The 16,422-nt window shown below is 36.6% G+C and overlaps 1 protein-coding gene across 2 annotated transcripts in view; it reads left to right on the plus strand.

Moving 5' to 3' along the window:
* The first annotated feature begins 1,135 nt into the window (after positions 1 to 1,135).
* The window catches only part of faf (ubiquitin carboxyl-terminal hydrolase-like faf), a 44,599-nt gene continuing 29,312 nt past the window's right edge, over positions 1,136 to 16,422 (plus strand). The window contains exons 1-15 of one of the 2 annotated variants that reach the window (XM_019056174.2): positions 1,136 to 1,438; positions 4,414 to 4,693; positions 5,226 to 5,552; positions 6,120 to 6,399; positions 7,550 to 7,775; positions 8,430 to 8,558; positions 9,283 to 9,439; positions 10,115 to 10,299; positions 10,725 to 10,863; positions 11,552 to 11,809; positions 12,587 to 12,796; positions 13,107 to 13,267; positions 13,850 to 14,051; positions 14,950 to 15,279; positions 15,728 to 16,050. In XM_019056174.2, coding sequence (XP_018911719.2) covers positions 4,631 to 4,693; positions 5,226 to 5,552; positions 6,120 to 6,399; positions 7,550 to 7,775; positions 8,430 to 8,558; positions 9,283 to 9,439; positions 10,115 to 10,299; positions 10,725 to 10,863; positions 11,552 to 11,809; positions 12,587 to 12,796; positions 13,107 to 13,267; positions 13,850 to 14,051; positions 14,950 to 15,279; positions 15,728 to 16,050 — 2,990 coding nt within the window. In that variant the 5' untranslated portion in view covers positions 1,136 to 1,438; positions 4,414 to 4,630. Of the gene's footprint in view, positions 1,439 to 1,470; positions 1,703 to 4,413; positions 4,694 to 5,225; positions 5,553 to 6,119; positions 6,400 to 7,549; positions 7,776 to 8,429; positions 8,559 to 9,282; positions 9,440 to 10,114; positions 10,300 to 10,724; positions 10,864 to 11,551; positions 11,810 to 12,586; positions 12,797 to 13,106; positions 13,268 to 13,849; positions 14,052 to 14,949; positions 15,280 to 15,727; positions 16,051 to 16,422 lie in introns of those variants that run through there. The other variant, XM_019056175.2, reaches the window with a different exon arrangement.

The following is a 16,422-nucleotide window of genomic DNA, read 5'->3' on the forward strand; positions in this document are numbered from 1 at the left end:
GATTGCAGCGCTGCCTGCGGAAATTTGCGAAGTAATGTTTTTTTTTTCAAGTTGTGCACCCTTGCCCAACCAAAAAACTCCAAACAATCTACTAATGACAAAAAATTACAATTTTTCTATAACCGGCAAAAAACTTTTTACGTACATCTATGTATTTATGAATTTTATAATTAATGAGGATATTCATAATTTATTGAAATCGGAGAATTGATGCAAAAAATAATAAATTATTCGTTTCACATGACTTCAATATCAACAGTGAGAGATTGCGTACATTGGTAGACTGCCGTGAAGCAAAGCTGTTGGATAGGTTACCGCGCTTTTCAAATCGTTTGAAACAGATACTTCCGTCTTGATGTTGAGTACAAATTAATTAAATTTTTTAAAGAGGAAGAGTGTTGTATTTATCCGGCTCTTATCTCTTTTTTCAATATTTAGAGTTACAACCATCCGCGATTTTGGTGAGTGTTAAAAGTTTCAACAATATTCCGTGAAAAAAATCAGCACCCCACCCCTCCTCTCGGAGTAGGTTTTTTAGCCCCTTTACACAAGTACTTGTGCATTGGTTTATGTATGAGTCTAGACCCAATAATGCATGATATAATAAGCGATTTTACGTTGCAGCCGTAGCAGACAAAAATTAGCGCATTTTTAACCTAATGATGACCTAATGAGACCTACTAATAACATTGGTGAAGAGGCCTCGCTCCGCTTGGGTTTACTTCCGCCGATGTCCAAAAAAGGGGCCCGCCCAGTTTTCGTTATTTTGATCTTTTTTTGCATTTACATTTGAGCGATGACTTTTAGGGGAATTCCAATTATATATTTTGCAAAACATAACTATAAAAGAACTTGTATCCTACTTTATATTATTCTTTCCCTGTAAATTTCACTTCGAATGCTGCGCGGTAAAAAAGCATATCTCTGGGAATGGTTTTCTGAACTTGAGACTTTTAAGATTGTGTGATTGCCATTTAAATAAATTCTCAGTAGTCCTTATGATATACCGTGAGATGACATGAGGGTCCAATCATCAATTACAGCGGTAGGAAAACAATTGGTGCGGTGCGCCCCTTGTGTCCCGTGTTTCCCCCCAGTTTTTCAAAATCACCCCCCGGAAGTTCAGGCACAGCTGATTGGTTTCCAACATAGAATATTCTATGACAGTACAATTCCGGGAAATTTGACGCACACATTTTCCGTTCTCGCTACTCCTAGTATCGCGCGTAAGTTAGAAACATAATAAATTATTTTGAAGTTTCTGCAGACCTCAGTGAAACTTGATTCATCTACGTGGGGGTGGGTTTATTTTCAAGGCAAGGCCCTTCCGCTCTCGCTCTGCCACCGGCATACACAAGTACACAACACAAACCGAATATCCCCGAGTTTGAGGGGCCTGACATGATTCTAGTTATCACACCTCTCCGAACTGTCCACGGTAAGAATGATTCCATGCGTAATTATTTACGCTATGATTATTTTAATTTTCGTGTCGAATAGATCGCCGTTCTAGCATCATTTTGTAGGTATTTTTCCAATTGATCTTGAGCCTAAGTCAGTATCTCACCGATCGCCATTTTGCTCGTCAAGTTTAGGTTAATTCCCCTTGTGTTCAGTTTTCTACGAGTGAATTTGTTTATTTCTTCGTGAATGCTGCTATTTACCTCACATTTACTGATCCTTTCGCCTTCAGCAAATCTAAGTTAGTATAACTCGACAAGTTTTTCAGTAGCTATTCCTCTGTTATCTCCGATTTCGTGTGTTTTTGTCTACCTACTACATTTCAGGATTGCCTTCATTCTTTTGTTCTCATCTCGTTTTTATCACTTTTCATGACTTTTTATCATTGCTCTGCCGTTCAGAATCCATTTGCATCCCCCCCTAGAATTGGCATTAGGGACTGGCATTCATATCCTTGCGTTTTGTAAGGTCTATCAACTTTTCTCAGAAGGAAGCACTGACACCACTGAGAGCCACTTGTCTCTCGCAAGGACTGAAAGTTTTTAATCCCTTTACGTCAACCCCAACACACTTCTTCCTTTCTTTGTCACATCACTCAACGATTCAGGTGGCATAGATTTACATGGAATTCTATGTTTACCAATTTGTGAACTGATCGCCTGATCTGAATAATTCCCCTCGTCTGATGATTTTTCTCTCATCCCTCATTTGGACGTTCGCTACATTTCATTGAATTTATACGCACCAAATACTATTTTACCATGACATTACTCTTTTATATTCAGAAGGTAGAATGTTTTCAAGGATTTATCATGTAGGATTATGTATGATTTGAATTTGTCTAAGCTGCAAAACATTTTTAATTGCATTCAATGTGACATGTTCCAAACTTAAGAGCGATGAATCATATTTTTTTCAAAAGTATCTGATGCACCAATCAATCTCCGACTAAACCAAAATTGTCTCCAATAGGTTTAACTTTTTCTGTCAGATTGTGCTACAATTGCCAATAACAATGTGTAAATAAGTATGTCTAAGAACCAATTCAAGTATCGGTAATCGCTGATGTTTCTACAAAATTAATACATACCTGCTAATAAATTCTCCAATCATCTCCACTCTTACTCCATCTTAAAATACAATAATTTTCTATTTAGGTACGGTTATCTAGTTGTATTGTATCTAAGTAACACTCTCACTGTTTATAGGAATGTTAATTGTTAAGTCATTTTCACTTAAATTGGTACTAATTATTTCTATTTTATTAACTTCTTCCTTGACCTCTTCTCATTCAGATATAGTGTTGCTTAGATATGTATTCTTTCAATTGTACATTGTTTTGTAGAATAACTATCTAGGGACAGTTTTCAGAAAGAACCTACCAAAAAAAAAAAAAAATAAATAAAAGAAAATCAATGGAGAGCTCAAACGTTCAGTGGTTTTTCATAACTTTATTCGTTGATAGATCACTCTTGCTTAACATTGTCTAGTTGTTAGTTTCTTTTTTTCGGCAAAGTTTTGCTGTATTTCAGTATGTAGACTTATTGACTTTATTCTTGATGTCATGCTCTTTTGTGTCCAAATTATACCTCACATTCAGTTTTCTCTGCTTCTGCTATCTTGATTTTCCAATGAAAGCATCACTTACTTTTTCTTCTTCAAGCAAGAGCTTTCATATATGCATAGCCTCAAACTCACTTTTATGAGCTGTTGGGATGGGCGAGAACAATAAGTTATCACAACTGTGTGTCAGATAAGTTCAAATGTGAAATGCTGTAGACTTGAAGTTGAAGCTGGTCCATCGTATTTCATTGATAGGTCATACCAATGATGGTATGGCATGTTCCTCTGACACCCTGTAAGACAAAGCAGGACTGTCAAGTGAATTCTTCAGCATTTTTACAGTTATTAGGGGTGTCGTCGGATAAGTTTACATTTGTTTACTTTCGATTTGCAGGCATTTTCGCGTCACTACTATCCACATGAAAATATCTGACTCTCACAGAAACAAAAGCACAAGCTTGGATAGGTTTTATAATACTTTCAAACCTTTTAACGTTTTAATTTTTAGCCACACAGAGATCACAACCACCTAATAGTTGTGGATCGTTACTGATAAGAAGGTTTTTTATGACATGATCACGAGACAGTTGTTTTTAAGGCTGTTAGTACTTAGTAGCAAACAGCGCTTTGTGCAGAGGCGTACATTCGTTGTCTGCGCCGGCAAATCAAAAGTGAACAAATGTGAACTTATCTGACGACACCTCTACCTTATAGGAATGTCGGTGATTGAGGAGAAGATGGGACGGAAAAATCATCAACTGCTACACAAGTAAAAGCTCCTCATATCAAACTCAACAGCAGTGCTATATATCTGAAAGAAAGTACAAGTATTCTAATGCAAAAAAAAAAAAAAAAAAAATCACTTTTCAGATCTGCATTTCTTGAAATTTGCACAATGAAAGTTTAATTTCTATAGCTCATTGTGCTCAAAAGGTCAGGAAAAACCCCGTACTCAATTAATAGAAAGGATAAATCAAAATTTTTTATATGGTAAATTTGTTAGAGTAAATTTTTTTATAAGTAATCGCTGTGGCGGAAGAAACTTCAAGTCTGTTAATTATATTATTGTAAGGCTTGAATTTTCTTCTGCCACTGCAATCTCTCAGGATGTCCAGGAATGTGCGCATGGAAGCGGCACTATGATCACTGTGAACTATCAGCTGTTGGGGGAAGACAAAACAAGAAGTGGAATATTTACTGATATCTAAAATACTTTATAAGTATTTGCAGTCATCAAAGTTTATTCCCAATCATTTTCAATCGCAGAATTGTATTTACAACTTACGCCGCAGCAAGGGGTGTAATTCAAAATATCAGTTTTAATGATGTACCAACAAGTTGACTTTTGAGATAAATTCTAATTTTTTTATTGTCTCTTTTATTTTCCAGGTTGACTTAGTTGTCTATTTGCTCGAACATAACCAGCTTTGACATTCATTATTGATCAACCCGTTTGTATCTATACAAATATATTGGTTGGCTGATTACAATCTTGGTGCGTTTCCTTTGATGGAAATAAGATATCAAACTTGTTTAGAAACAGCATCAGTCAATCAAATCACAGGACGTGTGTCATGTAAATAGAATATCTAAAAAGCAAATAGCCATGACAATTGCCACCAGAGGACAAGGATTCCCGGCTGAAACAGCTGAGAACTCCACTAATCAAGTAAGACTCTCCAATCATGTCACATCATATTTTTAGATCTCCAGAATGCAGAAAACTTGCCTCTGATGAGATCTTAATCTTTGCTGTAGCACGTATATTAAATCATATCGTCCATGCAGATCTAGCTTTTCAGTGAAGTTAAAAAGCTAACAACCTCCTAAGATTCTAACGTGTTAAATGTTTCTTTATATTCATTGAAATGAAAGGAATGCAAAAAGTACTAGGTACGTTTTCGATTTTTGACAAAAATAGTTCGGGACCTTCAAAAAGGTTATTTCATGTCACCCCTGCAGCAAAGTTTTATACTGAAGAGATACCATGATACCAGGACACAAAAGAAACTCTATCAAAACATGTTCATCAGCTACTTAAGAGAGACTAACAGGTAGAAGGATGATACTTCAGCTGTAAGCTATTAAAAGTCCTGAGTTAATTTTTGAATTTCTGAGTTAGGCAGTATCGGAGGCAAAGTATTCTTTCTAGACCATTATCATTTTACTCATACCAAACCCTTTTATTTTTACTGATACAGTCTCCTGGGCAGCAGCAATTACCTCAGACGCAGCCTCTTGTACCGCCTCAGCTCCCTCAGAACCAACAAATGCAGCAGATCCAACAAAATACCCCCGAGCTCCCAACACAGCAACAACCAGAGCACCCACAAACGCAGCCACCTGCTGCAGACCCATCGCAGCCGGTACCAGGCCCTCTCCGCCTCTCGCTTGCACAGATTCGCGATCGAGCTCGAGTTCAACGTGTTGCCAGACAAACATCTTGTTCCCTTGAACAGCAGCCGGGTGTGTGCATCCCACCCTCTGTTGTGTGCATCCCACCCTCTGTCAATCGCAATCGAGGAGAGGTAACTCAAAACATCTTTCTTCTGTCATTTTTACGGTTTGACTCTGAAATGTTATTGTATGAGAGAATGCTGAGTACAATGGAAAAAATGAAGTACAAAATGTAAGCTAGAGTTGCTTGTGCCAAACAGATTCATGTTGATTACACTGATCAATTGTGAAGTGAATTAGTACCATCAGCATGACTTCATCTGTCAACTTAAAATACCTTTAAAATTCACCCTCACCAAGTATTTCAAAAGCGGCAGCTCAATAAGTATGTGGTATCAAAAAAATCCCACTCATCTCATGACTAGCTACCTCCCTCATCTCTAAAATATGTGATCAAATAATTGAACACCCGTTAAAAAGTGTCACTGAACACTGGAGAACTCTTTTAAATATAATATTAGATATTTGCACACTCTTAGAGAGGCATTTCACAGCAAAGCTGTTGTTCTGCATTGAAGGTTTTTTTTTAAAAAAATTTCAAAATTCATTTTACACACCACTTAATTTCATGAATTTTTTTTGGCACTCCTGAAGATGTATGAAAATACTTTGAATGACTTTCATTTAAATTGTTATAGGATTACCAAGAGTGGTTGCGGGACCGGTATCCCCCGCTGCCAGGTGCAAAAACAGTGGGTGGAACAGCTCCCCCACTAGGGCCTGAAGCAGAGCCGCCCAACCCAGCATTCAACCAAAACTGTAATGATGCTTCATGTTCGTGCCATGAAGTGGATTTCCCATATGATAAGCTCCAGTCCCTTGATGAGAAAATATCATCTCCTCGCTGGATTGTCCCTGTTCTTCCTGATCAGGAACTGGAGTGTTTGATAGAGGCAGCCATTAATTTGTGTCGATCAGGTAAGAGAAAAAGTATACTATTAGGGTTCCGAACAGTCTGGAAAATTGGGTAAGGCAGGGAATTTATGGCAGTTGGGAAAAGTTTGGGAATTCCATAGTAACATCTTGACTCCTACCTAGTATTTTCCCTGGAAAAGAAATGAATCAGTGACTTGTCGAAGAAAAAGAATGGAAGAACTCAAGAACATGAGATGATTTTGTAGAAAAATTCAGGCCCTGAATCACTGACCTGTCACACTGAATGGAACTTTACCATGTCAACTACCACGCCAGTCGTATCAACCGGCCTTGACGGGCTCTGTCGAGGCCACGCTGACTGAGATGCGTATATGGCTTATGGCTCATGATCGGCCTGGCATTAGCTAGAGAATGCACTACTAAATGTTTGTCTGTCTTTTTTTTGTTTTTTTTTTTTTCAAGATAATTTAAAAAAAGCTGTGATGCCGGGTCTAATAAGTACCTAAAACACTGTTGCAGTCAATGTGTTACGCAACTAAACGTACTAAAAGAGGAGACCAACCAATTCCCCAAAGAGGAGAGGTGACATTGGTAGCTTAAGGCCATCTTTTCAAAGGAAAACCGTGATTTTTACATTTTTACAACCAACATGATTTAACAACAAGATGGCTGGCTTCTTTAAGCTTCTTGTCCCCCAGGATGTTAAGGTGTCCCTGTTACCTGCCATGATCCTCTACTTTGCACGGAAAAAAAAAAAATTGCTGATTCAACAATTCAATTGCTAAAAACAGTGAGTGCAATGTTTCAACGCAGATTTTACAACAAAAAAATGCGACTTTAACCACCCCCGCGGTTAAATTAGTTTACAATGTGGTTAAAGTAGCATTTTTTTGTTGTAAAATCTGTGTTGAAACATTGCACTCACTGTTTTTAGCAATTGAATTGTTGAATCAGCAATTTTTTTTTCCCGTGTGGCTTGAATTAAGCAATTGAGCGTAGTGAGTAAAATGGAGTGAACATAAGGAGGGAATTTTCAATTAAATGTGAAATTTTTTTAAAAAGAAATACAAAAGACTTCATCTTAGTGGCACCTTTTTGACAACTTTTGAGTGTCTTTTTCCATAATTTGAGTCTCAAGAAGTCAAAATTTTATCCTAAGTCAAGCAACTCATGAAAGTGTTTATTTTTACAGGTCAAGATGTGAAAAGTGAAGCATGTCAAAGATTTTTTCGGGAGGGTTTGACTATATCATTTACGAAGATATTGACGGATGATGCAGTCAACAGTTGGAAGTTTAACATTCAGCATTGCATCTACAAGAACTGCGAGCGTTTAATCGAACTAATAGTACTTAAGCTCAACCAAGACTGGTTCCCCTTGCTTGACCTTTTAGCTATGGTCTTCAACCCCAGTAACAAGTAAGTATGAGGGTAGTTGTGTAGAAATTCTTGGAATAGTAGTTAAGGACTAAGACCCAAGTTGATATTAATGATCTTTAAGAATCTTGTCAGTGACAAAAAAAATCAGCAATTTTGAAAGATCTTCCAATGAAGTGCTATTGAGTAATCAACCCTAAGTTCTTTTGTAATTTTAATTGATGTGCCTGTTAGAGGCAGTATAATTTTACAACTTTTATATCTTTTTTAACAAGTCTGTAATTTTTCTTTGCTAAGATACCTGGGTCTCCTCAGAATCATCCGTGGTATAATTAAAGGACAAAAAAATTACTCCACAGTTTCAACTGTGAACTATTGTATTTCCTTCGGAAAATATTCTAAATTTGAGTTATACCATTTGTGGACAAAGCACTTTAGTTTCTCATGAACACATTTCGCTCCTGTGGAATGAATCCAAAGAATCATAGTTCAAATTCACTCTGCTTTCAGTTTTCACCCTAGTGGATGTTCTCGAGCACTACAGTATACGCTTGATTCAGTGGATCTCCTAGTTTACTGGATTTTTCTAGGTAACTTTTCTCAAGCGCGCCTCGAATAGCTAGTGAAACTAATAAAATCAATTAATTGAAACAGTTTCGGTATTGTTTTGCTTAAATTTTGCTTTTTTTCTTCTAGATTTCACTCTTTCAATGCATCAAGGTCTTCGGAAAAAGTTCCTCTTGATAGTCCAGACGAAGAAATTTTTGCGAAGCCTGGTCCAGACTTTCGGAATGCTCGTGGCTGGTTAATAGATCTTATAAACAAGTAAGTTTCTATCATCAAAGAAATTAAAGCCTCATAACACAAACAACTGGATCTAGAAAAATAAGTCGCTCAAAGTATTAGAAGATATTCTAATAATAGCAGAAATTGAAATGCATTTTCTACTCGATGACAGCTGCATTCTAAATTTCACAAATTTTCCTCATTCTTGTAATCTCTGTCTAGGTCTAACGCATCCTCCTTAATTGTCTAATTCCCTAGTTCAAGAATCTAGTGAAATCTGCATAGGACCCTGCTCATATAACCAAAGGAATTGGTTTCGGCAGAATATTGTTTTACAAATCAACTTTTCTGCGTCTCAGTTTTGAGAAAATCAGAGCCAAAAAGTGAATTTTTAGTTTTTAGAGGGCTTTTCTGTGAAGATACGTTAGTAATGCTGTGTTGGATTTCAGATGACGCAAATTTGTGCCACATGCTGTCATTATTCAGAAGAATTTTGTTTCTTTTGGGCTGATAAACACAGGAATATATGGACATAAATCTATCTTTTCTCCCTTGGCTGGCAAAGAATAAAGAGATCTCCTCAATCACCAATCTGTGTTTCTTATTTTCTTGGCTTTTCTGATTCTTACCTTTGCTCGCCTTCAATTACCTTTGATTGGACCTCCCATTGTTAGGTTTAGTTCTAATAAAGTGTTGGAACTTGAATACTTACTAACTCTTTTTGAAGACTCTAATTTAACCAAATATTCCTCTTTCTTTTCAGGTTTGGAAGTTTAAATGGTTTTCAAATACTTTTAGATAGGTTTCAATCGCGAAAGAATCTAACCGTACCTGTGATATACGCTCTAATTAGACCATTTGGCCTCTGCTATGAGCTTTTGACTGTTCAGACCATCGAAAAGTACCTAATGCCAATTGTTGTAAGTATCTCTTGTCAGTTAACTTAATTTTAATTTTTTGCAGTATGTTTTAACAGCATGTGTTACAGGCTAAAGTTAATTAATGTTTAACCCTTTGCCTCCTAGGGATGAGAATACTCGTCATTGAAAAGCAGCACTGAGCCCCTACGGACGAGTAATCCGTCTTGTAACCTATATCATATTTGCCGCTCTGTCAGGTGCTTTGCGTCAATGATCGTAGAAAGGCACATGGGTAGTGCTATCTGTTGGTAATAAAATGAACTACCAGTTGAGATGGTTTCTGACAGGCTGCGCCCCCGTCGCTTATCACTATTACCAGTTTGTTCACGTTGAAATTATGTAGACAAATTCCTAACCTAGGGTGTGAGTGCGGTCGGCTAATTCCTAGCTCATGGGGCAAAGGGTTAATGGTATCCCAAAATTTTAGAAGCTGTTCAATGACAGCAGTATAGTTTTGTTCAAATCAGGACATTTGGATCTCTTCTCTATCTGCTGCCATTTTCAACAAGAAATGCTGATGCTTAACAGTGAGGGTATGTAGAGCTAAGTTTGGATATTGGTGAACAATTTTTATAGCACACTGATAAATTTTCGAACATTTGGTGTGATTTTGCTTGTAAGCTTTTATTGCTCGTATCTGCTGTTGTGTCTTACTTCACCTGGTCATTTGCTCAGGAAATGATACCGGAACTCCTAAACAACCTAACCGATGAAGAACTGAAAAAGGAAGCAAAAAACGAATCAAAGAACGATGCCATTTCGTCAATCATCAAAGCGTGTAAATTACTCGTCTCTAGAGTGCCTGGTCAAGGTGAAACTGGAAAACAGTTGGAAATTTTCCGTCTGAAAATGATTTTAAGGTACTAATACCCATATTTTTTCTCTTATTTTCCTTTAGAATAACTGATATGTTGTGGTGTAAATATTTGATATAATCTTGAAATTTCTAGATGTAACATGAAAGAGGGAGACAACTCACCGAAATTAAAATCCATTCCGTAGAATCTGGAGAAAACAAGTATGTCTTCCCCTTAAACTGCTCTGAAAAAAAAAAAAAAACCCTCTTGAAAGCAATCGACACCCGTTGTTTTTTCCAGATTTTTTGTCACCTGTAGTCCTTGAAAAGAGATTTCTTTCATTGGACAATTTATATGATCATTATGGGCCTCATAATACCAGTATCACATTCACCTCATAATACCATGAATTGCGAATAATTGTGTGACTGTGTGTGCCTCTTGACCTAATTTCATGCTAATACTTTACTTTGCAAATAATTTTTCAGATTGTTACAAATCTCTTCGTTTAATGGGAAAATGAACGCTTTAAATGAAGTAAACAAAGTGATTTCTAGTGTTTCATATTACTCGCATAGACATGCCCTAGACCAAGGAGAAGAGTGGCTTACTCCGGAAAGAATGGCTGTAAGTTATTTTCAGTTTTTCTTTCATGAAAGTTTATTTTTTATTAATTTTTTTAAGCACTAAAGTCCAAAATTTTGCCTGTAAAGTATTTTCTGTACATTTTTTGCAAAAGCATTTTTTAGTATTCACGAAGATTGTACTACATATGTAAAAAAAGGTTTCATTAAAGTCTTTCAAAATCCTCCTTTACTTCTAGAAATCAATTGGATCAAAAAACCAATAACAGTCAATCAAGGAAAGTTTAAGAAAGAATTGTCCAACGAGATGAAAAATTTCCCTTTTTCGGTGTAAAAAATGTTTGTATAGTCAAAACTTAAAACAAAAATCCTCAGCTCCTTTTACTGGAGGTCTCAAGAATATGATCGATAAATCGGAATACAGTGTGATATTTTAACCGTTCACTTATTGTTCTTCCATATTTATTAGATTTTACAATTTTTTCTCGAAGTTGTATGATTGACTTCTTCAGTGTTTTATCTGAGCTTGTGTCATATATTTTCAATTGCTTAGATGTTTCAAATGGAAGAATGGAGGAAACCTGTAAATTATGAGAGTGTTTAAATGTTCATTTTATGTACTTCCACGATAAAAATTTAAGTAAAGGAAAACATAGGTTTTTTCGCTATCAGTATGCATAGGCAATAACTTCCACAAACTGAATCAACAATTGAACTTCTTTTTGTTACAGAAATGGATCAAAGAGAACAATGTGTTGGAAATAGTTCTGGCTGACTCAATGCATCAGCCGCAGTACGTTGAGAAATTAGAAAAAATCCTACGGTTTATAATCAAAGAAAAAGCGCTGACAATTCAAGACCTCGATGCAATTTGGGCAGCACAAGTAGGGAAACATGAAGCAATCGTCAAAAATGTCCATGATCTATTTGCTAAACTAGCCTGGGATTTTTCTTCAGAGCAATTGGATCATTTATTCGAAAGATTTCAGGTGAGGCCTTATGGAAACATGAGTTTCATTATTTCCTCTTTTTTTTATCATTTCTAGTAAAATGGAATAAGTTAAGATTAGCAATATTTACAATTGTAAGAAGGAATTGGCAAAATGTAATGTGCTCTAGTTTGAAATCAATCAGCGAAAGGAAGTCCTGAACACAAGATACAACCACTAGCCTTTAAAAATTTTCAAGGGTTCCTGAGAGTGCTGAAGGAAGGAGCAAATGGCATTTTTGATGTTCGTGTTTTGGAGTGTTGTCCAAATGCTACAGCAAAAGCTATTATTTCCAGAGGAATGTTATTATAAAATTAAAAAATTGTGTAATCTCCCCTGTCAAAATCTGGAAGGGGTTTTCCCCATTTTTTTTGAGGGGGAAAATTGTTCCATTATTATTTTTGATCTTCCATCTCTGACAGTCATCTTTCATTGGATGGTTTTTGATCCACCAAAAGATGAAACTTTATAGCTAAAGATTTCTAAAAGTGTAGTATCTTTTAAAAGCCTTTTAAAAGTTTTAAAAACTAAATTGAGTAAGCTTGAGTTTAAAATGAATATCGGAGAAAATGTGCAAACTTTACGATTTGAAATTTTTTTTATATTTGTCCACTCCTTAAATGTGCCGTAATTGTAGGTGCAGTTTTGTGTACTTCAGAACAATGCTTCTTTCCAGCTTGGCACTGTTTAATTTTGAAAATCAAGGAATATCCTTCATTATGGCAGACTTTTTCCAGTAGCTCTATATAAAGCCTGATGTTTTTTTTTTCTCTGCAGTCAAGTTGGACAACTGCGAATAGGAAGCAGCGAGAAAAGTTATTGGAACTAATTAGACGATTAGCAGAAGACGATAAAGAGGGTGTTATGGCCCAGAAAGTGCTCACGTTGTTCTGGAATCTCGCACATTCAGAAGATGTTCTAACAACTGAAATTATGGATCAAGCATTGAGTGCGCATGTTAAAATATTGGATTACAATTGCTCACAGGTTAGTTTCTGAAATATTTATAGTCTTATTCTCGTAGTTTCAGTGATCTTTTAGGGGACTTTGAAGCATTTTTGCCAAAAGCCATTTTCGGCCTCTCTTTTGACGCTGTGTGACATGCCCACCAATAGATAGCATATATTAAAAGTTTCACTCCATTATTATTGAGGAGCCATAAGGCAATGATCCAGTTGCGCGGCAGCACAGCAGTGAGACAAATTAACTCGTTTGTTGCATTGAAAGGGTTAATAATCAAATTTTTTATGTTCATATTACAATTCTTTTTTGTTGTAATTATGCATTTTGTTTTCAGGAGAGAGATGCTCAAAAAACTATTTGGTTAAATAAGTGTGTTGAAGAGCTGAAAGCTAATGACAACTGGGTTCTACCAGCGCTGAAACAAATTAGAGAAATTTGTAGTCTGTACGAGCCTACTACAAATATCAATCACTCTCAAAGGAATGTTTTTCATAGGTGAGTTTTAAGTCTTTTTATTAGATCGTAACCATCCACCCTTCATGTTTACTACTACTCATCAATCTTATCTCTGGTCTTGACTTTATTCTTGATTCCTTTTTATTCACCTACCCTTGAATGCCAAAGTACACTCTACTACAGGTATGGACAAGCAGGGTGCCTAAGTGGCAGCGCTGAGAATATTGGCCATGGAGTGACGTTGCAAGCTCTACCGTCTTTGCCGCGCAGTTCAAAATGAGGTTCCAGCAGATCTGGTAGCTTCAATAAGCTATCAGATGAATTTATAAAATCGATAAAACTCAAAATAACGAAAAACTTAATTAAGAACACGAAAAAATAACACGAATTGACAAGACCCACTCTCAGAACAGAAAGTAAATAAGTTTTCAATATGGCGTCGTAGTCGTACCATTGGACGCTGTCAAATCTACACGTTTCGACAACTTTCTAAAATTCCATTTGTCCATACCTGTAGTAGAGTGTACCTTTTGCTTCAATGCACTTTTAACGTGCAGTTTTAAACAATGCTTACAACTTATTCACTGGCCATTTACTATTTCTCCATGATATTTTTTACAGGCAAGAAGTTATAGACAAGCTGCAGCAAGAACATACATTAGTAATAGTAGTAACAAATAGTCTGACCTCTTATATGGATAAAGTGCGAAAGTATGTTCAACAGCATCCAGATACTGATCCGGAAACTTTTTACCCTGACAAGCGGTACAACCATGTTGCACAGGTTCAAGAAAGACTGAATTTTCTAAGATTTTTGCTAAAGGTTAGTCTGTTAATGAAAGTTTTGCTAAAACTAAACCACCCCAATTAATTTATTTTTTTCCAGTAATAAATGACTCTATAAAAATCTCTATTAAATCTATAAAAAGCTACCAATGAGAAAAAAAACACTAAGAAGTGGCCCGAATACTGTATATAACAAGCTGTTTGTACTGGTACTCATTAGAGTTAAAAAAAATTTAATTTTGACTCTAATCATAATTTTTGGAACTTCTTGGCTTTGATTTCCCTGCGAAATGGTGTGGACTGGACCCAGCACCATTTCTCCACCTTGTTAAAAAGCAACCTTTAATTTATAAAAGTTTGTTCTCAAGGCAAAGTGGAAGTTCAAGCAGATCTTATCAAAGTTTAGTATTATTTTTGTATTACTCACTGCAACAAATGGACGTATTTCTATCAAACGGAACTAAGCGCCAATTTGAGTTCCTTTTGAGGAATTTAGAATCCCGGATGGCGCGTTCTGTCAAACGGACCTAAGCGCCATGAAAAAGCATTGCGAATATAGGACGGAATAAGCCAGACGCCCGATTCCGCCGCCAATCCAAGCCCCCCATTACCTTCCTCACCCTATGGCACTTAGGTCCGTTTGATAGAAATACGTCCAAATGATAAAGAATATGAGTCTTATTAGTTTCTCACTTTTTGTTATGCCAACAGTCAATATTTGCAATTAACTAGTGTGTAAACTGATTCAGAGAAAATATTAATTGAAAGTTTAAAGTTAATTTTTAGTTAATATCCAACCAAGAGATAGTGGTTTCACTGTTTTATGCACCTGAGCCTTTTAAGTGACTATGTCTAGCTTTCGGGCAGCATGAAGTTTTAAATTCTTAAGGACTCCAGGATTTCTCCGAACTAAATTCTTTACCTTACTATTCCAGGATGGTCAACTGTGGTTGTGCGCTGATCAGGCGCGGGAAATTTGGCACTCACTTGCTGAAGAGGCTGTTTTTGTTTGCGACCGGGAAGCATGTTTCAAGTGGTTTTCTAAGCTCATGGGCGAGGAACCAGATCTAGACCCTGCTGTAAATCGGGACTTCTTTGAGCGCAATATTCTCCAGCTTGATCCAGTTCTGTTAACTGAATCGGGTATGAAATGCTTTGAGCGATTTTTTCGTGCTGTGAACATCAAGGAAGGCAAGCTCAAAATCAAACGCCGCGCTGTGCTTATGGATGACTTGGATCTCATTGGGACTGATTATTTGTGGCGCGTAAGTGAACTTTTTCGATCATTGTCATATCAGTACAAATTACAAAGAATCCATTAGTTTGGTTTTTTTTTACTGTTTTCACTGATATTTTCTCACATCACATCATTGACCCATAATTATCTGCAATAGTGAGACACTTTACTTTTTCACTGTATGATTAACCTTACTTCTAGTTTAGGACCCTTTTATTCGGCCAAAGCAATGACGTAAAAATTTTAGTTCGCTCTTGGGCATAACGTCAGCATGGTGTGATTTCATGCAAAAGCACCATGTATGTTTATTCTAAATACCTCATTTTTTGAGTGATTTTAACAGACAGTTCTCAAAAATGCAAGTCATATTGTTAGTTCTTGTAGTTTTCCTAAATTACTTTTAAAAGTCTTCGAACATCGTCATCTCTCTGTTTGCCAATATTGATCTCATAATTTTGATGCTTGTTTCTGCTAAGGTAATAACAACGTCCTCTGATGGAATTGCAAATCGAGCCATTGAGCTTCTCAAAGAAACTTGTACGAATTTGGGCCCAAAGCTTGCCTCCTCGGTAACAGAGTTTCATGATTCTTTCATTATGGAGTGTGTGGACCGATTGCGTACGCACTACGACACTGTGGCTGTCCTCACACAACAGGTTGTGCCAACGGATGCTGCGTCCGCCGCCCTTGTCCAAGGAGAGACTCTCAAGATGAGTCGAGTCATGAAGGTGCTTCAGGAGTATATATGCGAGTGTGACAGCGAGTTCCATGATGAACGGAAAATTGTTCCATTGTTCAGGTGAGAATTGGCACTCCAGACTATCCTACGATTCAAAATTGCAGTAAATATTTGTTGGGGTTCTTTGTGGGTTTTTCTTTAATTTTGTCAAAGAGTTTTCCCTTGAAAAAGATTGTTCAATCACTTGTTTTCAGCCTGGCTAGAAGTTATCTAGAGACCTCTCTAAGAAGACATGCTGGGCACTCATTGTTTCATAAGTATCTCCTACTAACAAAATTTTCAGTTTTATAGGTCTGAAAAAAGAGAGATTGATTATTGTGTATCTCCTCAAAGTAGCCTTCATTAGATATTGATTTTGTAATTACAGAGTAAATTTAAATGGAGTGTAATTTAATGTCTCATTCTCTACATAGACAGCTGGAACAACCATGT

Source organism: Bemisia tabaci, chromosome 3 (genome assembly GCF_918797505.1).
Source record: "Bemisia tabaci chromosome 3, PGI_BMITA_v3".
Lineage (NCBI taxonomy): Eukaryota > Metazoa > Arthropoda > Insecta > Hemiptera > Aleyrodidae > Bemisia > Bemisia tabaci.